The sequence below is a fragment of the Podarcis vaucheri genome (genome assembly GCF_965113315.1).
Source record: "Podarcis vaucheri genome assembly, chromosome: 1".
Classification (NCBI taxonomy): Eukaryota; Metazoa; Chordata; class Lepidosauria; order Squamata; family Lacertidae; genus Podarcis; species Podarcis vaucheri.
Genome location: NC_138759.1, coordinates 99590814 through 99618294, shown reverse-complemented (window position 1 = coordinate 99618294; position 27481 = coordinate 99590814). Strand labels below are relative to the sequence as shown.

Below are 27481 nucleotides of genomic sequence, written 5' to 3'. Positions count from 1 at the left end.
AAATGCACTAGCTTGCCCTTAGGCTTACATTTCAAGCAAGATGAGACATGGAAGGAAAATGGTGGTAAATAGTTAAAATGATATTGCATAAATATTGAAATTAAATGACTTTTTAAAAAGAAATTCACAGCGATTCTAAGTAGAATAATTCCCTTTATTTTATTTTTCAAAGCGTAGTAGTAGTAACATTCCTATCCTGCCCATTCACTATGAAACCCTGTGGGATGGGGAGCCTATGGCTCTCCAGATGTTGCTGGACTCAAATTCCCACTGGCCACAGCCAGTGTGGCCAATGATCAGGGGGGATGGGAGTTGTAGTCCGATGACATGGAGGGCCAAAGCTTCCTCATAATTGGGTTAGGTTGAGCTCAAATCATTTTGTGAGCTTCATGACTGCGTGGGGATTTATAACTTTTCTATTTTAGATAGCTTACTGTAAACTAAAATAGCATATATTCTTTTAGTGTGGGATGGGGAACAATTGCTTTCCCTGCCTTTACCTTGGAGTTCAAAAAGGACAAGTATCTAATTCACTGCTGTTAGGTTACAAGAGGCATTCGTATATTTTTACACTTACAGGTGGAATCAACTTGGGATCAGGATAGCATCTAGGGTGTTTTATTTTTATTACTTAGTCTCCAGGTAAACTATTGGCCATGGTGTTCTCTTAGCAGTTGCATTCAAGAGGGGAAGAATCTAGGACACAGAGTATTATTCTTACTCTCTTTATGACATATTTTGTCCTTGTGAGCTGAGTTTAGAGCCTGAAATGAAATGGAATGCCTTATCCCCCTCAAATTAGCATTCTTGGATATAGCTGTCATATAGCTGTCGTGAGCAGATGGTATGTGAATGATCTAGTCTCAATTGGGTAACTACCAGTTAAAAGGAAATGACTAATTGAACTTCAAAGAACAAGTTGTCCTGCTCGCTGCAGTCAAAATATGTGACAGAAATCAGATTTGTGCCTCAAATTTTTTATCTGAAGATTGCTTCGGAAGTACATAACCTTTCTGTTGGCGTAGGCAGCGTGCTCTAATTTCATTAACTCAGGAAGCAGTGAGAAAAAGCATATAACTAACAGGGCTTGGGGTGCGGGACTCTGGATTTTCTTATTAGGATAAGGAATATGATTTTGAATTACTGTATCTTAACCATAGGGAGATTTCTTTTTGTGGCCTACGTAATCGCTTCATTCTGCCCACAGTGGCAGATGGAATAGTTAAGTAGACATGATACTATCAAGTATGTGATAATTATACGTTTCTCTACAAAGAATGTGGTAGTTTTCTTTTTAGATGTCACTATCACGGCATGGGGACACCAGCTTTTTAAAAGCAGTATCTAATGGGCTAAAAATGTTATTGTACTTATAAGCAGATCTACCTCCCTGCTGGTTTTCTGGAGCCTAACCGAAACCTCAGTGTTTAGGTTCTTTTTAGAAACCCCTAAAGAGGTGTAGGTGGGTGTTTGGAAGCTGTGATTATTTTTTGTTAAATTGCTGCTGGTTTTCTATGCTTTACGCTGTTGTAAGCCATGTTGACTACAGTGGTACCTCGGGTTACATACGCTTCAGGTTACAGACTTTGCTAACCCAGAAATAGTACCTTGGGTTAAGAACTTTGCTTCAGGATGAGAACAGAAATCATGCTCTGGCAGTAGCAGGAGGCCCCATTAGCTAAAGTGGTGCTTCAGGTTAAGAACAGTTTCAGGTTAAGAATGGACCTCCGGAACGAATTAAGCACTTAACCTGAAGTACCACTGTATTTTCTACAAAAAGATGGCATGTAAACGTTTCAATTTATTACTTTATTAACAACATTTATTAACAACAATATCACCGCTCTCTGGGCACCTTAAAGTACCTGAAAAAAATTAAAATATCTCAACCACCTACAAATAAATAAAATTGCAGATTTAAACAGAATGTAATAGATTTTTTAAAATAAGAGATTTTGAAAGGTCACAGACACCACAAAGAAGCAGCTGGGCAAGCTTCTCTGGAGGTAGAATTCCACAACCAGAGTGCTACCACCTCTCCCTAGAAACCAACTGATATGCCTCAAATGGCAGAGGCATTGAGAAAAGGGCATTCTAAGATTTTTTCAGGCTCCAGGTGGTTAGATATCAAAGGAGGGGGACTTTGAGGTAACCTAGTACAAGGCTTTAAGTGTCAAAACCAGCATTTCTTTTGGGCCTGGAATCAAGCAAGCAGCCAGCACAGATCATGAAGCGGTGGCATACTGTGTCAAAATCATCCAGCTGCAGTGAACTATCTAGCAGATTTACCCTGGATTTGCTGAAGTTTCCAAACCATGTTCAAGGGCAAACTCACATGCAACGCATTGGAATAATTCAGCGATGTGAATGAGTGGTTGTTGTGTGAACCCTTGGTACATGTATCATTTGTGGTGTTTATTTAAATACCTTTACATCACAACAGCTGCACAACTCTTAAGCACCTCAGCTGTCTGATCTGACAAAAAAGGTAAAGGTAGAGGGTTTGTTATCAACAAACCAATTCAGACACTTCTCTCCAAATTTCTGCCCAATAACGTCTAGTAGCCTCACGCATGTTGCTCAGAGCAAAGCTGAAGGACCCATAACAGAAGTCTTGGTGGTTGTTTTTTAAGTGATGAATAATCACCCAGTACCACTCTCTGGATTTTCATGCAAAGAGTGAGCATACGCCACCTCAATTTCATGGTATCTCAGACTAAAGTTAAATTTGAGTTGCCAAACCACCTTGAAGAAAAGCATCATCACCACAGGCAGAGTTTATGCCTTGTTTTCTCTCAAAGCAGTCTGCATTTTCTTGGCCCATCAGTTTTACAAAGCAGCATTCCACTGCCACTACAGCACTGTAAATAACTTTCCTGTGCCACCACTGTCCAAAGAGTGTCCAAAACACTGTATGAAGAACAAACTTATGCTGCAACCAGTTAACTTTAAGCATGAACTGAGCACCACCTGCATGGTAGCCAGTGCTGTCAAATGGATGAGAAAGTCTAGATAAGGGAGCAGCATTGCATGCTGGAGGTCCACATGCAGTTCTTCATTTTAACTGAATTTGTGACAGTTCTCATAACTTTTTCGTTGCTTCTGCTCCATGGACCTGCAGTTCTCCATCAAAAACCATGCGACAAATGTGTCAATTCACCTACATAAATGTGGCTTCTAAGTAATACAGGACCTATTTGATCTTTCTCTGTGTATCACTTAGCTTCTTTTTTGAGCTGGTGGAAGGCTCTTTGCCACAGTATAGACATTTGTGAACAGAATAGGGTAGGAGGGGGAAATTGGCAAATCCCCCCTCCCCCAAATCTGCTTCATACCTTTGGGGGACCATTTAGAACAGTTTGGGATTAAGAAGAGGAGAAATGTCAAACACCACCTCCCTCCCCACACATTTCACTTTGTGTGTCCTCCACCAAATAAAGAGCTACAGTACACAAGGAGTCCTCATTGAATTTCTAGTCCATTACAGTACCTTAACTGCTCAGCCACCACATTTGAAAACGTCCTGGTGTATATGTAGTTGTGAGTTCTTTTAAAAGTTGAACCAAGAGCTTAGAGGACATGTTTAGTGGGACTTTCCCCCTTCTTTTCTCCCAACAGGCCCCCTTGCCATATCGGAAAAGGCCATGTGGTTTTCCCTGCAGCATAGTTATGGCTAGGACCTATTTGCTGTTCAAGAGTTTAAAGCCCATGGAATTACTTGCATGACTTAGATCCTAGTCAATATTAGCATTAAACAGTGTTGAAGAGAAATTGTTGGGAGTTTTATATCTTGGAAAACAAACGTGTTAGCAAACTGTATAGAATGCATGCTTTATTCAGTTAAAGTTCTGGGTTACCTTCTAATTTTTATTTTTATTTTCACCTCTAGGTGTATGATTGCAGATGAGGTAAGTGGCCCTTTAGCCATTCAGTCTATTCTGTAACTGCTCACTTTGGATTAAACTAGTGCGCAACTGTGCATATCTTTTTTCTATAACCTATTTAGATATTTGTAAATCTCTCTGAAATGATTCATGGGGAGCAATTCGTAAATAATAAAATAATGTGTACTTAAAAGATTAATTAAAAGGATAATTTCCCCATACAGATACTTGGTGCAAATGTAAACTTTAAAGTAGTGACAATCAAAATGGGACTTACTAATCAACTTATTGAACATGTGGAACAATGAAGTCAACCTCAAGTAATATGTTTTCATAGACCGAAGTCCCTCTCAGTTTTGCTGAAAGGTGAACTTGATATTCAGCGAATATTTTTCAGCGAGTTAGATGTAGAAAAGTGTAGCTAAACACTGCTTACACAATGTGACCTGTTCACCACTCACTCCATCCTCTTGCCCCTACTCCCAGTCCTTGGGAAAGTGCCTGTAACAGCCAGGAATGGAGTGTGAGGGCATCAGCTATAATGGGAGAGGAGAACTGGGCAGCCTTGCACAAACCTAAGTGCCTTCCCCTTACGAAAGGGAACTCCAAATCTTAGCCTATGCCATGCTATCTAAATAGCCATAATGCTAGCATTATCGTTCTTCAAACTGTGTGTATGTGTGAAAGAAAGATTTCTTAGTAAGTAACTTTATAACTGAGTTGGGACAAACAATAACCTTATCTCCTGATTTTAATTACCGGTATTCGTTGTTAGTTCAAGGTAACTTCCCCTTTAATTGAAAACTCCAACTGAATGGCGAAATGCTCATGAATTTATTCATTTTCAGTCAATTACCACCTTCACGATTACGTTACCTTTTAATTTGAGAGAAGCAAGTGTCTCAGTGTGAAGAAGCAACATAACAAAGGGTAGCTATTTAAGACTACAGTCATAAGCACATTTCAGGAAAGTAAGTTTCCTTAAAGTCAGTGGGTTATATTTGTAAGGCAGGCTGCAATCTTCTGCATACTTACCTGGACTCAATGGAAACAGACATAGAATTGGGCCATCTTCAGTATATTAATACTCAAAACGTACAAATTCTTGTATGTGTTATGTAGAAACGATGATAAATTCACATAAACAAGTGTTGAGTGGAACCCGAAGGTAATGTGCTGGTTGCTGCTGAAACACTATCTGTATACGAGTATAATGCAATTTACTATTTGGTGGAATGAATTCCACAACTGCAAATCTTTACTTAAATTGTCCTTTGGATTTCAAAGACAGAATTTTTAATGATGGAATTTATAAGATGAAGATGAAGTCAGATTAACTTTAAACTAGCTTGTACACAAGATTTCCCTAGATGGTGAGGGTAGACAGCCCACAGAATCAGGATGATTTCAGAGGAAAAAACTACCTTTGCACAACTATTCTGGGATCTTCTACACACTTCAGTGTGTTATAGGGAGATTTATTTATTTAAAGTACTTCTTAACTGCCCATCATCATACAAACGTGAATAAAAACTACTTCATATGCAACAAATATAGATACCTTGGCTCCCAAACGCCTTGGGCGTCTAACATTTTGGCTCCTGAACGAACAAAAACCGGAAGTGAGTGTTCCAGTTTTTGAACATTTTTCGGAAGCCAAATGTCTGACGGGACTTCCATGGCTTCCAATTGGCTACAGGACCTTCCTGCAACCAATCAGAAGCCATGCTTTGGAAGTCAAACATTTCGGAATTTGAACGTTTCGGAAGTCGAACGGACTTCCGGAACAGATTCTGTTCGACTTCCAAGGTATGACTGTACAGTTTTAAAACAACAAAGTTTTTTTAAAAAAGACAAGCTAATGCTGCAAAATCTAAAAAGCAGAGTAGGGCAAACGAAATCATCTGTGATCTAAAATACCTGGGCAATCTGGAAAGTCGCAACCTGACAGGAAAGCTTGTGTTGGCCTCACCTGGAGTGTTTCCTCAGGAACGTAGCATGAGAAACTGCCTTATACCAAGTCAGACCATTGGTCCATTTGGTTCAGTATTGTCTATATACTAACTGATAGCTGCTCTCCAGGGTTTCTGGCATGGGACACTCCAGTCCTAACTGAAGATGCCAGGGATTGAAACTGCAACCATCTGAATGCAAAGCAGATGCTCTACCGCTGTGCCATGGCCCTTTCGCTTGCCACCACAGGGTGCCACCACAGAAAAGGCCCTCTCCTTTGTGGAAACATGTTTTCCTTTACTAAAGAGTGTGTCTGAAGATCTTAGGGCAGAAGATCTTAAGACATAAGCAAGCTGGTATGGGAATAAGAATTTTATTTCCACATCCAAGGGACCATGATTATTCTGTGGGATCAACGTAAAAAATCATGTGAATTCAAAATGATGTGTTTTAGTTCTTCCTGATCTAGCATCCTGATCCATGGAAAAATAAGTATATGAGTATTGGAGGGGGGTGTTTCATGTGTGTTGCGAGGGAGAATGAGGTATATTTTGTAGGTTTGTATATCTGCGGATATGTGAGTATGGGGGCTTTATGTCTACCCTTCTCCTTCTAATGTCCTTAACTGAGCAGGTGTTGGAAGTGATTATCTTAGTCTCCTCAAAATGCACTTAAGTTGAGTAATACATTTTGGAGGTTCTAAGGTGGCTGCCATCTGCAAATGAAAAATGTAAACAGCTGATAGGAATTTCTATAGGTAAACCACTGATAAGGGTATTCCCTGCTTTCATACAATTAAGCTTTTCTTCTTTTTATTTCAATTTGTTGTGACTTAGATGGGCTTGGGGAAGACGATTCAAGCAATAGCTATAACTTACTACTACAAAAATGAATGGCCTCTGTTAATAGTGGTACCCTCCTCCCTGAGGTACCCTTGGGTTGATGAGATGGAGAAATGGATCCCAGAACTTTCTCCAGAGGATATCATCATTATTCAGAATAAAACTGACACCTGGTAAGTGGCATGCTATCAGTCGCATTGCTTTGCCATCCAAACAGTAGCTCTGAAGCACTTAAGATGGTGGTTTTTTTGCCGTACTTACAAATCTACTTCCATTGTTAAGAGCGTGCTGGTCTGGTTTGGACATCTCACTAAGCCATGATTTAGTCCAACATGCAGAAGCTGTAATGAACCTGAGCAAGCCCTCCTGCCCATTTCTGGCATGCTTGGAAGGAGAACTTTAGCAGCCTTTTGTTTTGCTTCCACTGAATCTTGGCTTGTTGCTCACACACCAGGCATCGTCGTTTAGTTTCAAAGCAAATCAACTTCAAACCATGCATTCTGAAGCTGCCTTGTTAAACTAGTCATTGTGTGATGTGTGAACACAATTTCTGTGTGTTTGAATATTCATAAGCACAGCTTTACTTCCTTTACTTGTGACAGCTATTGGTTCAGTATCTACTATTATCCTCTATATTATGAGTGAAGTACCTCAACTTTCTCTGATGTTTCTTTTTCTGAATTAATTAATATAAATAAAATACTTTCAAATGCTCAAACATTTTTGAAAGCAAAACACGCCGGGGTTAATTGAAGTACAAAACAAGAGCTGTTTTAAATTCTATTGCATATTTTGCCAGTCTTCTTTTGGCAACCTAAAACTTCTGTGCTGTATCCAGCAGAGTAAACACAAGCTAGATAAATATAAATTAACAGAATTCAGCTAGTTTGCCACTTACCTTTACAGCAATCCATTTATAACTTGATGAATATATGTTTTGCTCTCTCCTTTTTCCTAGGAGAATACCTACGAGCAAAGTCACTGTTCTGGGTTATGGCTTGCTAACTTCAGATGCAAAGACTTTAACAGAAGCTCTGTACAAACAGAATTTCAAAGTGGTGATAGTTGATGAATCACACTACATGAAATCCAGAAATGCATCTCGCAGCAACATTTTGTTACCTATTGTACAGAATGCCACTCGGGCCATTCTCCTCACTGGAACTCCTGCGTTGGGAAGACCTGAAGAGGTTCTGAATGTCACTATGTGATGCCTGGTTCACATATCACAGCCAAGCCATGCTAGGCCACTGGGAATATACTTTGAGCGTGTGTCTCTTCCCCTCATACTGGGTTCCTTATCTCACTTTATGGTAACCCTAAGTTGCCATGGTGTCTGCTTTCCAATTATATGGTTTGCAGCATCCGTAGTTAGTCTGATTAGGATGACTCGGCAAACTGTAGGGGCCACAAACCAAACCAGGCAGAGGGGACAAGAAAGTGGAAAAAAAGGAAGGGGAGGTAACACAGGCACCCAAGGCATATTCCTGACTTTCTATGACATCTGAACTGGGCATGAAAGTGAAATAATTTATTTAACATTATATATATATATAGAGAGAGAGCACTTAATCATCAAAACCTCTAAGCTGTTTACAAAATAGTATAAAATATGTATTATAAATACAAATAAAATATACATAGTTTCTTCCTTTATATTGTACAGTGTAATTCAAATTATTCTATAGTTGAATACATTTTTTGTACTGCTTACCATAAGGATTTGTGCAGAGCACATTTTTGGAACTATGGGTATGACAGTTGGGCTGGAGTAGATGAGCATAATTCCCTCTCAGTAGAGAAATGGTGGGCTATTGCTGTGGTAGAAAGCGTTTTAAGACTACATAAGCAGTAAGGTGATAAAACAAGACACCATTTTGTTGAATTTGAAAAAAACAACCATTTGGTTAAGCTGTTAGACAATTCCTAGACTATGCAGCTGTAGCCAGGGCAAGGCATCTAATTTTGTGCTGGTGATGTCAGAGGGGCTACTTGGAAGTTGCCCATGACTGTGATGCAGTTTTCGGAATGGTGCTGGTTATGCACATAGAAGCAGAATGGGTGTCTTTCAGATTTTGAGGAAATGGTCATCTTAATAAAGTCCGCTTACGATGGTTTTTACAGCTTTTCATGCAACTTGAAGCGATTTGCCCACGAAAATTTGGCACATGGACTGAATATGCAAAAAAGTATTGCGACGCACATTACAGGTACTAGTATTTCAGCAACTTTTACTTCCCTATTGATGTTTGTTTTTCCCCTCTTGATCATTTTACTGATTTAATTGCTTGAGATTGTGATGGACAACCTTTTTCTGTAGAGGCTCTAAATCTTCAAGAAGTAAACTTTCAGGGACTATGTAACTGTGGTTGATTGGGCAAACCCCTTTTCTCTCCTTCTGCCTCTCCCCCTTTCCTCGTCTTCTCCCCTTTCTAACTGCAAGAAATTGGGCTGAGCTGTGGTTTAAGATTTCATGTCTGTGTTCTATATTTATTCTTCATGGGCTGGATTCAACTAACCCATTGTGTGAGCAGAAGCCAGCGAAAGGACTCTCACTAGTGCATCAGTGTTCCCCACCACCACATGGCCCCTGAACTTCCCCCAAATCCATTCTGAAACCAGAACAGTAGGTGGAGGGGAGGAGAAGGAAGATAGTTCCATCTGGCAAGCAAAAATCTTTGTGTCTCCTTAGCACTACTTTGAATACTATCCCAAGGTTTTATTTATGAACTGTCCAGATGGCTTGTTGTTAATGGGTGGTGCAGTAATCTTACAAGTAAGGGGAATAATAATAATAATAATAATAATAATAATAATAATAATAATAATTCATTATTTGTACCCCGCCCATCTGGCTGGGTCTCCCAGCCACTCTGGGCGGCTTCCACAGAAACCAAAAATACAGTAAAATCACACATTAAAAACTTCCCTGAACAGGGAAGTAATAGCTCACCATTTTCTGGGTTAGGATGCATTATAAGCTCAAGGTTTTTTTTGCATGCACACCAAATCTTTCCCCGTTTCTTCATGCTGAGTCTCACATTGGGGGGTCCCCTTGTGAGGCTGTTTAAGGTGCTGGTTTTGACCTTTAAAGCCCTATGCGGCCTAGGACCCACATACCTACGGGACCACCTCTCCTGGTATGCCCCACAGAGGACCTTAAGGTCCACAAATGACAACACCTTGGAGGTCCCAAGTCACAAGGTGGTTAGATTGATCACCACTAGGGCCAGGGCCTTTTCAGTACTGGCCCCGACTTGGTGGAACTCTCTGTCACAAGAGACTAGGGTGCTGCGGCCCTTGACATCTTTCCGCAGGGCCTGCAAGACAACGCTGTTCCGCTTGGCCTTTGGTTTGGACTCAGTCTGACCCTTATGTATTCCCTCCCCTTACGGTTTTGATCTATGGGCTACTTTTAAAATGAGATTGCATTTTAACCTGTATTTTAAATTGCCCCCCCCATTATGTTTCTATTGTAATTTTACTGGTGTTAGCCGCCCTGAGCCCAGCTCTGGACGGGGAGGGCGGGGTATAAATATTATTATTATTATTATGAGGAATGTTTTGCTTATGACAGGGCTGAGAAACTCCATGAGTGCATTTTGGCTTGCCACACAGAATGACTCCTCCCGCCCACCCAAACATGCTCTTCCAATCCTGTTAGGGCCAATTTGTTGGGGCGGGGTGGAGGGCAGGGAAGGCCCTGTTGCACAAAAGGAAGTTTTTGCTCAGGGCTTCCACTGACAGGACCAATTAGTTGAACCCTCTTTTCTTGAACCAGCTTTGGCTTTGCTACAAGAACTGAATCCACACACAAAAAGGAACACATAATTTGTTTCAAACGTCATACTATCATTTTGTTACCTAATTTATGAAGGAATTTGGTTCAGCATGTTTAGGGAAGTTTTTTTATGTTTTATTGTGTTTTTAATCTGTTGGGAGTCGCCCAGAGTGGCTGGGGTATAAATAATTAATTATTATTACTACTAAATTTTGTGCTTCTGCAACTTGATTAAGAGATCAGCAACATTGTGGCTGCAACAGATCACTGAGATACCCCTTTATATGGTTTGCTCTTTTTGCAGAGGTGTGGAATGCTGATCAAATAGACTTGTGTGCTTCTTTGTAAAATCAAATGCTAACTAATGTTGATTTAAATTAAGTGTCCTATTTTTCACTGCTCTTTAATTGCTCCAGATTCTTTGGTAAAAGACGACAGTGGGACTGCAGAGGAGCTTCAAATTTAGATGAACTGCACCATTTGCTAAGTGATATAATGATTAGGCGTCTGAAAAATGAAGTTTTAACTCAGTTGCCACCTAAAATCAGACAACGGATTTCTTTTGATCTTCCCCAAACTGCTTCTACGGTAAACCAGTGTACTATTAGCTGTGTGATGGTGGTGATTCATTTTTATGGTTTTAAGTGTTGTGTGTAGTATACACACAGAATTACCTCGCTCTGAAAACTCTCGTCGTGTGACTTGACTACATTTTTTTAGCAGTTCTATTCAGTGCAACCCTATTCAAGAACCTCAGCCTGTGTGGTTAAAAAACTAGGTTCGCCCAAGTATATAACTCATTGATTTCAGTGTCTCCCTGACAACTTTAATAAAACTTAGTACAGCTGAACTCTTCAGGAACTTAACAGTACCTTTTAGAAGTAGCGTTTAACCTCTCTTTCAGCGGTTACTGAAAGAAGCAGTAACCAATAACTCCTATGAAAACAGTATCACTTTTTGCTAGTGGTGATACTCAGTTATTTATTAAAAAGGGGTTTAGAAGTCTTGTTTTGCATTTATTGCCATAATTCTAGGAGAACACTCTCTTCCTGCCTGGAACTTTTGTTTGAATACTTTAGCAAATTGGAAAGCATACTTTTATACACAGTTAAGTCCCAGTATGAACTTTGTGTAAGATTTAGTAGTAATGGGCACTGTCCTGATAACCATGGGTAGCGTCCAGTGCAGGGCTAAGTGGGAAATGTACATGAGGACTGAGATCCACTTACATAATGGGAGTTCTCTCCATGCCTGCCTCCCCCCTCCCACTGCACCTGTTCTGGGGGTTCCTTCTACCCCACAGAGCAGATTTAGGTGCCTGTGGAGGAGGGAAGAGAGGACGGGAAAGTCCTTCTGTGCAAGCAGACCTTGTTCCACACACAACAAAAACAAAAACAACTTAGTTGAATACTGCCACAAGGAACTGATGCATGCTCAGTTCAGCTTTCAACACATTTTAAGAACCAAGAATCCCACTAGGTAATTTCAAAGGTACTTTGAGACACGGCACAAGGAGAATTCATGGTCTTCTCACTTGGTGCCAACAGCTACTAAAGTCAGAGTTTATTCATTTAAAATAGCGTTATGACTAATGGTCTGAAGCAATGACAATTGCTATATTTTAAATAAGTAGCACAGTAAGTTGCACCGAATTAATAAGCACAACAGTGAAATGTTTCGTTATATTTTCAAAGGTATTAAAGCAAGGTGCTGTAAAAGTATAGCCCTGAGATCAATGTGCTTCACTGTTTTTGATTTCTTCACCAGCTTTCAGTTCTTTTTGAGCCTTGAAGAAGGGGTGTTTTTAGCCATTGATATATGACTGAAACAGAATGAGCTGTAAATTCTTTTTATTTTTATATTTTTGTCCCGAGCTTGTCTTAGGCTTCTATTCTTGGCAGCAACATGCGACTGACCTACCTCTGCACTAGCATTCCTCTGTGAAGAAGCTGGCATCTTTAGGGACTGTTGTTTTTCTCTTTTCTTCCCGGTAGCAAAAGTAGGGCATGATTCAGAGAAACAGTAATTGTTTTGGCCTTTCACATTTTTTGCCTCTAAATATTGCCATTCCCTCCTGTACAGGAATTAAATGCTAGCTTTGAAGAGTGGGAGAAATTAATGAGAGCTTCAAATTTAGATTCTGCGGAAAGTGACTTTTTCCAGGTGATGAGCCTAATTACAAGCATGTTCAAGCAGACTGCCATTGCCAAGGTAATCTTGACATGTCTTGCCATTTTAAACATTTATTTAAAGAATTGTACTGCCTTTTCCTATATATACAAATCTGTCAGTCCATTTGTTAAATTGTCTCTTCCTGTATGTTCCTGAAAATTATAGCAGCCCAGTATAAAGTGATTTTTCTGTCACTGTATTTTGTCTTGTATCAAACTATCATGGCATGGTAAACCTCAGGCCCAGGGCCCAAATTTGACCCTCCAGCCATCTCTGTCTGTCCCTCAGAGCTCTCTCTAGGCCCCACTCCTCACCAGCTGTGCTTTGCACCCTCCTTTTGTACTTTCCTTGTCTGGAATGTGTCCTGGAATGGTGAGGGAGCCTCTCGCTTGCCTGTATAGAGAAGTCTGGCTTCTGTGAGGCTGCAGTGTAGCCCACTGTACAGCGGAAAGGTTTGCGTCCATTGCTCTGGCCAGCTTTTGCCTCTGGCCTTGCTTGCCACTGGACCATGAGGGAATGAGTCCCTCAGAGTGAAAGAAGTATGGTTTTGAATAGTGTGCGGGATCCAAAGACACCCTTTGGTGAACAGAATTCCTTCCATTTTTGGAAGGGGCTCAGATGCATCATTCTTCTGCAAATGGAAGTGCAAGATCATTTTGCAGATTTTCCCTGCAGGCTGTGCACCACCTCCCACGCTGTTTCAGGGTTTCCCCCCAATGAAGGGCTGCAGGAGCTATTATCAAAAACAGTCAAACCCCTCTCTCCCACCTTTCCCCACTTCCATTCATGGAAGCCTACACTGGGTCACACACACATCTGAGAACAGAAGGACTTTGGTTCCTACCTATTGTCGTAAAGTATCTCTGAATTAATGAGCTGTCAGGGGATGATTAGCTGCTTGTGCTTAAAATTGTGCCCCCTCAGAGTTTGTGCGGCTCCACAAACCTCTGTGTGTGACAGAGCTCCTCAGACATGTCTGCTCTAGTCACTAGTAGAGTCTGACAGTGGCTGCCTGCGGAAGCGTTTCCAGCAAAGAAGCTCCTTAACGGAAACGCGTCTCCTGGACTCACGACGTGGCAGCTTCCGGCGAAGTATGGGTCTCCCTACAGTTGCTTCTGACACCTCCCCGCTATTTTCGCTGGACGTGTCTCTCACCCCTTTCTCTCCCCTGCTGTTTCCTGCCTGGGCTGCTGCGTCTCTCTCAGCATTACTGAGATCCTCCTCCAGAGACCCCTCGCTCCCCCTGCTGGTCCCTGCTTTGGCTGCTGACTCTCTCCCAGTCTCTGGGAGCCCTACCAACTCCCTTTCCTCTGATGTCAGTTCCCTGACATCCACCTCCCCTCCAGGGCCCCCTTCCCCCCCGCCCCTACTCTCTCCTCTGGGCGGTGAGGAGCTGAAACCCCGAAAAGAATCCTCTTCATCTTCAGACGTCTCGAACATTTCCCTCCATCGGTCTTCGTTCCGGCTCGCTGAATCCTCCTCCACCTCGGAATCAGAGAACCCCTCCAACTCTTCTTCTTCGTCGGTGGTGGCGAAGTATTCCCTCCGGAACCTCGCCACTGGCTGAGGTTTACGAGGGAATCTCTGATGAAACCTCTCTTCAGGTTCTTGTCAATGAACTCTCGCAACTGCTGCATTTCCATGTCTGACATGGCATACAACTTGCCTACAGGAAGCTGTGCTCCAGGGAGTAAATTGATCTGGCAATCAAAGGGCCTATGCGGGGGTAGTTGGTCAGCTTCCTTCTCGCTGAACACGTCGCTGAGATCAGCATACTGTGGTGGCACCTTCCCCTTCTCCATTACTTCAGTCCCTGCCAGGGTGGCTTGGGCCCCTGCTGACCCCTTTTCCCCCCTGCAGTGTTCTAAGCAATGTGCTGAACCGAAGGAAACCACTCTTTGATGCCAGCCCACCAGCGGATCATGTAGGGCTAGCCAGCTCATTCCCAAAATAATGGGAGCGCCTCCCAAGGTGGCCACATTAAACGCTATCAGTTCTGTGTGCCTTGCCACCCTCATTATCATTGGGACGGTCTGCAAGCTGACTCCTCCCCCCAACAGTTCCCTGCCATCGATCGTGGTCACCTGCAGGGGGTTGCTTAAAGGGATAGTCTGTATCTGGTGTTCAGCAGCAAACTCCTTGCTCATAAAATTGCAGGAGCTGCCTGAGTCCAACAGCGCCTTTATTTTTAGGGGGTGTCCATTTTGCAGCTCTAGCGACACTTCAATCACTAGAGCAGGTCGAGGAGCTTCTGGCACGGGCACTTTCACTGCTCTTTGGCCTGGCTGCAGTGCCCTGACGGTGGCAACCAGGCGTTGGCTTTTACATGCTCCGTTTCTCCCTGCTCTCCCCTCTCAACAGCTCCCACCATCCCTTGCCATTCCTTCCTCTGGGGGCAGACTCTGGCAAAGTGGCCTGGCTGTTGGCAGAGATAGCATTTCCGGGCTCCTTTTCCCTCCTTCTTAGCCCCCTCACTGGGCTTTGAAACTGCGCGCGCGCGGGCTGTTCCAATTTCCATCGGCTCTGCCGGCGGGAAAGCTGGCTCAGGAATGTCTGGAATGCGGAACTCCTTCCAACGTTCCCCTCTCCCTTCCCGCCTCTCCAAGGCTCTTGCCTCCTGGCGCGCTCCAATGGTCAGCGCAGATTTGGTCAGCTGATCCATAGACACCGCCCTGGGGCTCCGGGACAGCTCGTCTTTCACAGCCGAAGAAAGACCTTCTTCAAATAGCATCTGAATGGGTGCCGCCGATAAATCCCACCCCAATCTGTGAATCAGCATGGTAAATTCAGTCCAGTACTCACGGACAGATCTGCTTCCCTGCTTGCAAGCCATTAGCTGTCTGCGCACCACCCCTTCCTCAATATCGCTGGAAAACATGATATCCATTGCACGAAAGAACTTCATAGTGTCCTTTAGGATATCATTGTGCGTTGCCATCAGGGGTCGAACCCAGTCCCGCGCCCCCTTCTCAAGATGCCCAATTACGAAAGCAACTCGCGATTCCTCATCAGGGAACTCATCAAACTGCACATTAAGGGCATATTGCATCTCTGTCCTAAAGGCATGGTAATCCTTGGGGTCCCCCCAAACTTCTGCACCAATCCTGGTACCTTTCTGGGAAACTGAGTGGTTCTCCCCTTTTTGTCTGCATCCTGAGCCCTTCTCTCCTCGAGCCTCGCCGTCTGCAGCGCAAGTTGGACCTCCAGAGCTTGATACCTTTCTTCCAAGCTTGGACCAGCTCCAACCCCTGCCTCTCCGGTTCCGGCTGGGTTGCTCATGATGCTTTCTCCTGCACAGGCAGCGTACAGAGACTGTCAGACTGCTGTCAGGGGATGATTAGCTGCTTGTGCTTAAAATTGTGCCCCCTCAGAGTTTGTGCGGCTCCACAAACCTCTGTGTGTGACAGAGCTCCTCAGACATGTCTGCTCTAGTCACTAGTAGAGTCTGACAGTGGCTGCCTGCGGAAGCGTTTCCAGCAAAGAAGCTCCTTAACGGAAACGCGTCTCCTGGACTCACGACGTGGCAGCTTCCGGCGAAGTATGGGTCTCCCTACGGTTGCTTCTGACACCTCCCCGCTGTTTTCGCTGGACGTGTCTCTCACCCCTTTCTCTCCCCTGCTGGTTCCTGCCTTGGCTGCTGCGTCTCTCTCAGCATTACTGAGATCCTCCTCCAGAGACCCCTCGCTCCCCCTACTGGTCCCTGCTTTGGCTGCTGACTCTCTCCCAGTCTCTGGGAGCCCTACCAACTCCCTTTCCTCTGATGTCAGTTCCCTGACATGAGCAGTATCCAGTTACACTGAAGATAAACTCGTCTCTAATTTTAGAATACAGGTTCAGGCTTTAGATAAGACAAGGCCACACTTTTAACTTTGTCTTTCAACTTAGCAGATAGTGTTCATGTTTTAATTACCGTATTTTTCGCTCTATAACACGCAGTTTTTTCCTCCTGGAAAGTAAGGGGAAATGTCTGTGCGTGTTATGGAGCGAATGCCTGCAGATGGCAGGGGAATCCGCTGCAGTTGTGAGCAGTCCAAGGCTCTCTTTGAAACTGCAAAGCGGGTGTAAGCGGCTCCTGTCAGCGAGCCGAGCCGGGGAGGAGGGAGAGAAGCAGATCAGGGTTGGATCGGGGTTGGTTACTTTAAAACAACCCCGTGCTCTATGTCCCTCTCTCTTCTCCAGTGAGCTGCTAAGTAGCAGCAAAGCTTTTCAGCCAGCCTAGTCGGGAGGAGGGAGAGAAGCAGATCGGGGTTGGATCGGGGTTGGTTGCTTTAAAACAACCCCGTGCTCTATGTCCCTGCCTGCAGTTTTTTGCTGTCCGATTTTGGATCAGCCACTGTAGGGGCTGTGTGTGTGTGTGTGTGTGTGTGCTTGAGCTATCGTTCTCCTCCTCCTCCTTCCTGTTCACTCTCCCAGCGCCCCTGCGCTCTCCTGCGACTTTAGGATTGATACTGTGTGTGTGAGAGAGAGGGGGGGGGATCGTTCTCCTTCTCTTGCTTCCCACTCCCAGCGCCCCTGCCTCTCCTGCAACTTTAGGATTGATACTGTGTGTGTGAGAGAGAGGGGGGGGATCGTTCTCCTTCTCTTGCTTCCCACTCCCAGTGCCCCTGCCTCTCCTGCAACTTTAGGATTGATACTGTGTGTGTGAGAGAGGGGGGGGGGATCGTTCTCCTTCTCTTGCTTCCCACTCCCAGTGCCCCTGCCTCTCCTGCAACTTTAGAATTGATACTGTGTGTGTGTGTCTGTGTGTGAGAGAGGGATTGTTCTCCTCCTCCTGCTTCCTGTTCACTCCCCCAGCGCCCCTGTGACTTTAGGGCGACTTTAGCATGGATCCACATGGATCCTCAGGATTTTTGCATTGGGCTACGCCAAACTCACCGCCAGATCACATGTCTGTGGCCACAGCATGAACCACAAAAATCATACATCCACTGTTTTGTTTAGAATATTTTTTTCTTGTTTTCCTCCTCTAAAAACTGTGTGCGTGTTATGGTCTGGTGCGTGTTATAGAGCGAAAAATACGGTATCTCACTTGGCACTGTCTTTAGCTGCAAATTTATTTTCAGTGCCAAGTTGCGTTCCTGACTGCTGTTTAAGGGGCAGGCAGTAAGTAGCACAGTGTACTTGTAGTAATAACACTTTGTGCTGATTCCAGAGAACTGTAGTAGTGGCTCACTTACAGTCCTCCTCTGTGCTTCAGCTCTTATTATCCCCAATAGAAGCGCCATCTTCTAAAAAAAACACACACATAGAGGGGACCCAACACAATGTCCTGATGTCACACACGCAACATTGCACGACGTCCTGATGTCGCTCTGCGTTTGCTTTGAACAGTAGGGGGTCCTGGCCCACTCAAAACATTGAGGGAGCCCATTGAGGGAGGCTTGGCCCCCAGGAGTTGGTGTGCATGATTCCCACAAAACCAATCCTGAAGGTCAGGCATCCTCAGGAATAGAATGGGATGTGGCCCAGCTGATAGAGCTGGGATTCAGCAGAAATAGTTATCCCCTTTGCACAAGCAGAAGTGTCTTTCCATTCTCACAGTCTGCCTTCAGATACAGCCCTTAGTGGATCTACACTAATGATGATGATGATGATGTGCCAGTAAGATATATCTGTAAGATAACATGGTGCATAGATTGGCTTTTTGTTTGCTTGGCACACTTCCGATAATGGATATTGTTCAAACCGAGAGAGGTAATTAACCTTGTATGCTAATGTAGTTTTCTCTTTTACATCAACACAAATTACTTTGTTTTATCCTTTTAACTGTTTTATTACAACAAAATTCCAAGGTTCTTTGTATGTTTTAGGCAGGAGCAGTACAGGATTACATCAAAATGCTGCTTCAGAATGACAAACTGAAGTTTCTAGTCTTTGCTCATCACTTAAGCATGCTTCAGGCATGTACAGAGGCAGTGATAGAAAGCAAGGTAAGTGTGGCTTATTTTCTTTCACTGCTTTTTAAGGATCTTACTATCAAGCTCTAAACCAGTATGCATTCTTTTTGGTGCCTTCTTTAAAAGAATGCTTGCTTTTTTAAAAGTCTTCGTTTGTCGCATATTGGTTGTTCATATGCAAAGAAAAGGGTTTCCTTTAACTTCGGGTAATGCTTTGGTTTTCTTACTTCACAGGCTCGATATATTCGAATAGATGGAAGCGTACCTTCAGCAGAAAGAATCAGCCTTGTCAATCAGTTTCAGAAGGACCCAGATACTAGGGTGGCCATTTTGAGCATTCTGGCTGCTGGCCAGGTAAGGACTAACAATATACAGGATATAACTTGTGAGTTACTGCTTATGGCATTTGAACTGTTAATCTGTATTGCCACTGACTTCTTTTTTAAAAAACCCTATGGGGCACACTGTAAGACAAAGAGCTTGGTCAGTGAATTGAAAGGTGTCACAGAGACCACTTTGTGTGTGAGAAATTCCAGATGAAACTGCTGAATTAAAGCACCATGTAGAGTTGTACAGTAATATCACCTTTGGTCATTATGCAACAGTTGGGGGGGGGTCATGATCCTGCAGCAATTAATGTAGCAAATCTGTATAACTAAGGAAAAAGTTAACTAGTTTCTCCCATGGCCTAACATTGAACAATAACCCGTTCCTATGTTTTGTTATGGTGTCATTTCTCACTCCATCAGCATAGGTCAAAGGAGTTCCTTAAATGTAGCATCTCATGACTTGCTCTTCAGTATATACCGATAGACATAAGAATTTTAAGATACGGTATGGGAAATACACGAACATTACTATTCTGTTCCCTCAAAAGTCAGTTTCAGCATTCAGGCCTACATTTAACGAAATGGTTATATAGTTCCCAACAGCTTGTTTGCTTTTCCCAGCTTGGTCTCTGCGGTGGACAGTAGTTTGCTGTAACATGGCTGCCACCACAATAAAAGTACAAATGCATTGTCCCCACACTTGTTTAGGACACATGTCTGCGAACTAATTTTCTGTGACCAGGGGAATAAACCCTTATGGAACCCACATGACTGGGGGGGATTTAGCTCAAGCATAAGAGGGACTGTCCCTGCTGTGGCCCTGGCTCTCTTGTGCCAGCTGACAGGCTGCTGTGAGTCTGGCACAGCTGGCCTAGAAACGAGTGCATTTACAAAAAAATATACATGCTTAACTTAAGGACGTCAGTCTAAGTAGCAGGGTGCCTGCATAAGGTACTCAGGATGGAGCAACTGAGATAAGAAGCCGGTTTTATTGATAAGGTAGAACAAAAGAAAAATCCATGATTACTACTTCTTGAGAGGAGAAGGAAGAAGTTCAGAGGAGGGATGAGAAGTGAGATGTCAGTGAGCCCAAACAGTGATGGTTTAGCATTTGCAGGGAAAGGGTGAGTCCGAAAGCGGTGGGAGATGGCAGGAGAGTAAGCAAGGGTGGGAGAAAGTTACGCCTTTCCTTCCATATGATCTGCCTGAAACTTAAAGAGACCGTAGTGTCAGGCTGCGGCAAGGTTTTGCTGGAAGGGAGGAGTGCAAGGTGGGAGGTGGGCGCCAAGTTGGGAGTTCCTAAACCCAGGCAGGCAGTGGGCGCCAGCAGTAACTGGAAATGCAATTTGTCATAATTCCTTAAACCATGTTGGTTAACCATTTTCAGACTTAACTGAGCCTTCTGAGCCCAAGGCATTACGTGAGGACTCTCTGGCAAAAGCATTCAATACCTTTCCCTTTAGTCGACTCGGCTTTCCAAGCTGGAGCCTTCATTTTTGTCTTTATTTGTAGGGATTAACCTTTACTGCTGCCACTCATGTGGTTTTTGCTGAACTATACTGGGACCCTGGACACATAAAGCAAGCCGAAGACAGGGCGCATCGGATTGGACAGTGCAGTTCTGTGAATATCCATTACCTTATCGCAAATGGGACACTGGACCCTCTTATGTGGGGAATGTTGAATCGCAAGGTATGTTTTCACACTTAAACATCGGCAGACCTCACTGTCCAAAGCACAGCTGTAAGATACCGACTATAGTACCTTCCTTACATTGTGAGTGCACTTACACCTAACAACCCTATTTTCTAGATTGTCCCCTACCCTAATTCCTCCCTCCCTAGTCACTTCATGTGACTTTTGGTTCTTGGGAGGAGGCATGACTCTGTATCTGAAGAAAAGGTCAATAAATGATAGAATTTAAAATTCCTTTTGCTACAGAATTAAACAGAGCTTGTGTGTATTTTTAAAGCAGGTTTTTAAAAAACAAACAAACAAACAGATAAGACAGTTGAGAATGTCCTGTTAATAAAGTTTGTGTGTTTATAAAGTATTAGTACCAAAGCTAAAACTTCCTCAAAACCATTTTAGGTCTAAATATATTGGGTAGCATGTGGAAAGTAAAGCCAAAAATCTAGCTTTGATGACTAAAAGGTGAATTTGAAAACAAGATGAACTGAACCATTAAGAAGAATATAAGACTGACAAGTAGTTTTGTATCCGTAAACCTGACTCAACAGGGAAGGCAGAGAAGACACATGACACTTCTTAGAGGTAGCAGTACACACAATAAGTTTAAATGAAATTTTGCTTCTCATTTTTTACCTATTTATACCTTGCTTCTATGCATAAACTTCTGAAGTGGTTCAGTTTTAAAACCACGATATAAATATCACCACTTAAAGACATAGCCAGTGGCGCTTTCTAAAATTCACTTTACAAAAGCCCATTTCAACAAGTCAGCAACAGATATTATCTATAGCCTGTGCTCCCCTTTGATCTGTTTATGGCTGACAGAAGGACTTCTAAAGCACAGTGTCTGGAAGCCTTCTAAAACCTGGAACGTGAGCTAGACCTGCTAGTCCTTCTTGTGTACAGAGCGCCATAAATACTGGGAAGGTTGTCAGCCTTGTAGCCATCTGCCCTGTACTTCAGATGGCAGAGAAATCCACAACAGGATTCCCTCAGGTAAACTTAAAGCAGGTGTGGGAACCTTTGACCCTCCAGATGTTGCTCAACTACTTGGCCATGGGCAACTCCCGTCGCCCCCAAGCAAGCATGGCCAATGGCAGTAAGATAGATAGTAGTAAATAATAAAATACTATTTATTTTAAGACATGCTATTTGTTGTAATACAATTTATTTAGTTCACATAACCAGGGGGCATAGGGCATGCAGTCTGGTTGGAATCTTCACCTTTGGAAATGTAATTGCTTATTTTAGGCGGTTGATGATGAACCGAATGGGTTGGGTAGCAACCCTCGTCACGTGACAGAGGCAGGAGAGCAAAGGACTGGGAAGCAGGCTCAGTCCCCTTAGTTTTTTTCTCTCCTGCCTGATGGAACAGATAGTTTCTCAATTGCTTTTTTCCATCCAGAAGTAGAATCGATTTTGCTTCCGAGACAAAGGGGGTGCCTACTGCTGCCCCTGCTCTGGCATTAGAAGAGGCTTAGCAAGTTCATTGGTTTGGGGTAGGAAAGAATAGCTTCTGGACCCCAAAACTACTATGCCCCAGCCCTATGCACCACCCTAGACAAGCATGGGATGAAGTTATGTTGTCAAGTGTGAAACCGTTTTTAATCTTTCTGCCTGCAGGCCAATGTTACTGGGACCGCACTAAATGGCAAGAAAGAAAAACTGCAGGCGCAAGAAGGTGACAAAGAGAAGTGGAATTTCTTGAATTTTGCTGAAGCATGGATCCCAAATGAAAATCTAAATGAGATAAAGAATGAAGTTTTATTCACTCACGTAAGTACAAAAAGATGCAGGTGGTGCTGTGGTCTAAACCACAGAGCCTAGGGCTTGCCGATCAGAAGGTCAGCGGTTCGAATCCCCGCAACAGGGTGAGCTCCCATTGCTCGGTCCTGCTCCTGCCAACCTAGCAGTTCAAAAGCATGTCAAAGTGCAAGTAGATAAATAGGTACCACTCTGGCGGGAAGGTAAACGGCGTTTCTGTGCGCTGCTATGGTTCGCCAGAAGCGGCTTAGTCATGCTGGCCACATGACACGGAAGCTGTACACCAGCTCCCTCGGCGAGTAAACAAATTTGCTCCCATCTACCACTGGCATGGACCCCCAGCATAATGCTGTCGTTGGACTGAAAAAGCTTTTCTGCCTTTGCAATAAGTTTTACTCAGAGTAGACCCATTGACCTTAATGGGCCTAACTTATGTTTATTGATTTCTGTGTGGCTGCTATGAGTAAAATGTAGTTGAATACCACGCCAATCCCATGATTTTATCATGACACCAGGCTTCAACCATTGGCTTCATTGCAGCAGTTGAAGCTGGTGTTGTACCTTGCTGGTCTCCCATGTAGCATCCGACTTTCTCAGTAGCATGAATCAAATTAATAAAATTAAAATTCATAAACTAAATTAATTCATTTAACGCATACCTGATAATGTGTCTTTCATGGGAAGCCATATCTTAGCAAGACAGAACATAAACTTTTTTGAGTGTTGCACTGACAGCTTGCCAGAAATAATAAACACAACAATAGGTTAGGAAGTAGTCTAGAATCCGCCCGATTGGAATATTGGTCCTAATAATTTTCTTAATATGTCAAGTTTTTCCTCTTAAAATTTGCTGTATTAAAAGACCACCTGTTGGGGAAACGCTTCAGTTGGAAAGGTTAATAAATTAAGAAATGGAAGAATGAGACAATAGTTTGCAATGAAAGAGATGTAATGGTTGTTTTATCATCTGCCCTAGTTTGAAAAGGAAAAGCAGCATGATATTCGTGCCTTCCTTTCACCAAAACCAAATGCTGAAAAAAAGCGAAAAACTCCATCTTGCGATAAGGCTTCAGACTTCAGTCCAGCTTCTTCTCAAGCCTCCACTGAGAAGGACCAGGCAAATGGTGGTTCTTTGGACTCTGAGGAACTTGTTGAGAAGGAATTGCTTTGTAGAGAAGCAAAGAGACCAAGAGCTTTACTGCCATCGACTCCAAAGAGCTCTCCTGAGAAAAGAAGGAACTCTTCATTTGGAAAAACAAACCTTCCTGTTACAGAAGAAACCACACAAGAAGGTTTTGGCACACCGTTACCTAATTCAAGCAAAGGATGCCCTTCTGAGGCAACCTGGTGCTGCAGCCTCTGCACTTTCAGTAATAATTCACTGCTGCCTTATTGTGAAATGTGTGAATCTCCTCGGAGAAAGAACAGTAAGTAAGCTCCTGTGCTCCAATTAAGATCTCCTTTCTTTTTTAAAAAAAAGCCATTTTTAAAAATGGCACGAAAGGATGCTTAAAAATATGAAGTATGTGAGGGAAAACTTGTGACTATTTGTCTTAAAATTTTCAGAAAAAGCTTCCAAAATCTTCACTTTGCCTATAAAGTATAACATGCCATACATTCAGTGGCAATGGGTGCCTCTGATATTACCATGGTGTAAATGTAATGCTTTGTAGTAGAAATTCAATTTCCTTAACACCTTAACTTTTCCCAGTCCTCTTCAGGAAATAACACTTCTTTCCACAATTCCATGAAACGCTTGTATTTTATTATTATTCTTGGTCAGACAACGCACTGTAGCTATCTCACTTAATTACCTTATTATAAGATGGGTCATTTTATTGGAAATCGACTTCAAAAGGATATATGGCATTTTATATTTATAAAGGATACCTAACATCCCTAAATCCAAAATTAAATTTATATAAGGTTTTGTTCATTTTTTAAAGTTTGGATTTTATCTGCATGTTGTTTACCATATGTCCACTTTGTACACAGAGAAGCTCATTGCCTTCCTACCTCTACCTCTGTTTGAACCTCCCAAACAGGGCTGTCAAATCTACCACACTTTACTGTTGCAGCTGCAGAATTCTCTGTCCCCCAGATTGAATTTGTTTTTCAGTATAAGGGCTTGGATCCAAAGCTCTCCCCTGCCTGCACAAGCAGAACAGCATTTCAGCCTGTACAAGAAGACTTCATGATGGCTCCCAGTCTCCCTCTTCCTGCTGCAGTCCTTATCCCATAGCATCTCCCATATCTAATTCTTCTCTTGAGGGCCTCAAATACACTGGATCAGGTTTCTGATGGACTAACAGTGGGAAAGAGGGGAGAAGGTCTTCATTTCAGGAATGAAGCTTGTTTCGCACACATTAGGATCAAAGCCAAGGTTGCTGTTCATGAAGCCTATGCATTGAGTTGCCAGTCATGCGGCAGCAGCCAGACATAAAAGTTTTTTCTGCATTGGGTGGCTGTATAGCATCATCCTGTCTAATGCTACTCTGTACTAGGAGGTAAAGAGTCAGCAGGCACAAGCTATGGCCTTCTCTATGGAGAATTGTCTATATAATTGGTTGTGTTGGCAACTCTTCTTTTAAGAGCTAACTAGTGGACTTTGCTAGGAAAGTGCTGTAGGCTTTGCTGTTACCTATCTACCTGTGTGTAAGGGAGGGTTGACTACTGTTTTTGTGGTGTTTGTTTTTTAAACATGTATAGGTATAAAGAACGAAAGCCAGATCAGCAATTCTGTTTCTCCGGGGATTGGGGAAGAAAGCGCAGCCCGAGAGATTATAAACCTTAATGATGCAGGAGGGACAGCCCATAAAAGTTGCCGGAGAAGTATCCTAGAGCAACCACTGACTGGGATGTCCAGTGGAACGAAGGAAGACATAAATGAGCAATCTAACTGTTGTGAGCAAGAGCTCAGAGTGGGTAAGGAAAACTGATTTCCTTCTGGAGCATAGCTACCTTGTGGTAAGCATGTCATTCTGTGTATCAACTAACATTTTATTGTGTATACCCACGCTCTGGGGATCAGTACATGCAGAATATTTGCAGGAGCCCCAGAAGTGGTGATCAAAGGGGGGTATTCAACTAAGTTTTGTTCAGAGTAGACCCAGTGATATTGATAAAGATGACTAAGTTAAGTCCATTAATTTCAGTATGTTGAATGCCACCCACAATGTGTGTGTGTGTGTGTGTAAAATATGCCTTATATATACATCTCTGAGATCACAAATAATTCTGCGCATGAAAAAAGCCTTGTGAGAGTTCAGAGATGGTGAAGCAGTTTCTCCCAGTAGATTTGGGGGTTCTTTACAGAATTGTGGTTTGTATTCTAGCAATTTGGGCATATTATGAACAACGTTTTTAATATGTGCTTCTTTAAGGAAATTTTTTGTAAACAATTAAAGCTTACTTACGTTTAGCAAAGTGAGACAAAGTTACAAAAATGTGCCATGAAACACTCTGCTGTTTAATATAGAAACCAATCAAGGGTCCGTTTGCCCACACCCTCACTCCCAAAGGCCACTGCTGAGACTTGGACCTGGCACAAGTTGCCTCGAGACTCTGCTATGCCAGTGTTTCATGTCACACTTCTGTTTGGCACAACTGTCTTACACAAGTGATTATGCCACGAGATTGCCATGCTGGTTCATAAAAACTAAAGCTTGACACAAACTGGTGGTGGAGGAGGAGTGAGAGCTTTCCTGCTCATTGGGTAGAGCATGTCTGTGCTATATTGTCTAATCTGCCCTAAGGAGAAGAAAGGGGAATGAGTTTTGATTAAAGTCATTTCACCTTTATTTATAGAGCATACAGAAGACTCGGAATCATTCCCAGCATATTCTGGCCTGAGGTTCTGTGCAAGTAGGAACACAGACAGAATTCACGTCTACACAGTGGTAGGGTGCTGCTGCTGTTGTTTGCTTCAGTCCAACCTGGAAGATTATACAATGGTTCCTGCCCTTTTCTCCCTTCTGTAGCCTGCTGTTCTCTCCCAAAAGACATTCCTAAGGACTGAAGGACCCCCTGAAAGGGGATGCAGCATGGGACGTTGTGACAGGAAGGGGGATTGGCAGTATTTGCTATAAAACACAACTCAAAACTGCATTCAGAAGAACATGGTAAAGCCTTGCTGGTTTGATGCCTTGTTTATTTGCAGGAGTGGGATGCGTTGCTTCACGGCTTCCCCTTGCTCCATGACAAGTTGTAAGCCTGGGGAATTTGTCATGAAGCAAGGGGAAGTCGTGAAGTAACACACCCCTCACCTGCAAATAATCAAGGCATCAAACCAGCAAAAACTTTACCATATTCTTTTGAATGCAGTTTTGAGTTGTGTTTTATAGGAAGAGGGATTTGGCAGAAATCAAAGGGGACACCATGAGAGGAGAGGATTGGCAGAAATTGGGGACATATCCCATGAAAGCAAAATTGCCTTTGCGGTCATGCTGGTCCCTGTTAGATCCAAGTCATTGCATTCACTGTTGTATAGGGAGCTTCTGCCCTAACAATGGGGAAAACACACTACAAATAACTTGTTTGTTCATGGCCTGTTGTTGGGTTCTTCTCTCTCTCTCTCAGTGTAATATATTTAATGTGGTTTAAAGTAGGCTTTTCTGTAGAAATGAAAAATTATCAGTACATCCTAGAGTAGGTTAAAATAGTCTTATGCTATAGGACCATCTGTCATTGTCTCATCATCTTTGATGTAATGGGATGGTTCATAAACATTTCTACTGCTCAGGGCTAAGGTATCAGCAAACTAGAATGTTGGCAGTGCAACTGCAGTGAGGCAAATGATAGGTCCATGAATTTTGTTGTTGGTTTATTGTAAGAAGCAGTTCTGATTAGTAACTGGAGATAAATTTATGGTAGAAAAATCACCAACTTCCTTGAAACCTTCAGATAACCAAATGCCTTCCTGATTTAGGAGACTTAAAAACATTTATTTGATCCATCTAGGATGGGGAGCCCCTGAATTGTAACTTCATTCCGCTGGATATAAAATTGGATAACTGGGAAGATTTACCAGCATGCTTTCAGCAAAAACAGAACCGTTCATTGGTAAGATCAATTGCTGCAGTTATAAATAATGCCCAGGGTGTATGCTTGCAGTTTTCCATTTAAGTAACAAAATGTTCTGCCTTGGTGTCAGGTTTTCAATTATTAG

The 27481-nt window shown here is 42.9% G+C and overlaps 1 protein-coding gene across 4 annotated transcripts in view; it reads left to right on the top strand.

The window, feature by feature from the left end:
• ZRANB3 (zinc finger RANBP2-type containing 3) overlaps positions 1 to 27481 on the top strand; it is a 42800-nt gene that overhangs the window by 8540 nt on the left and 6779 nt on the right. For all 4 annotated transcript variants that reach the window (XM_082197768.1, XM_082197767.1, XM_082197766.1 and 1 more), the window contains exons 3-16: positions 3890 to 3908; positions 6674 to 6852; positions 7638 to 7869; positions 8804 to 8889; positions 10877 to 11048; positions 12543 to 12671; positions 18443 to 18562; positions 18764 to 18883; positions 20371 to 20550; positions 22174 to 22326; positions 23291 to 23741; positions 25024 to 25239; positions 26122 to 26213; positions 27274 to 27375. In XM_082197768.1, coding sequence (XP_082053894.1) covers positions 3890 to 3908; positions 6674 to 6852; positions 7638 to 7869; positions 8804 to 8889; positions 10877 to 11048; positions 12543 to 12671; positions 18443 to 18562; positions 18764 to 18883; positions 20371 to 20550; positions 22174 to 22326; positions 23291 to 23741; positions 25024 to 25239; positions 26122 to 26213; positions 27274 to 27375 — 2251 coding nt within the window. The remainder of the gene's footprint in view (positions 1 to 3889; positions 3909 to 6673; positions 6853 to 7637; positions 7870 to 8803; positions 8890 to 10876; positions 11049 to 12542; positions 12672 to 18442; positions 18563 to 18763; positions 18884 to 20370; positions 20551 to 22173; positions 22327 to 23290; positions 23742 to 25023; positions 25240 to 26121; positions 26214 to 27273; positions 27376 to 27481) is intronic.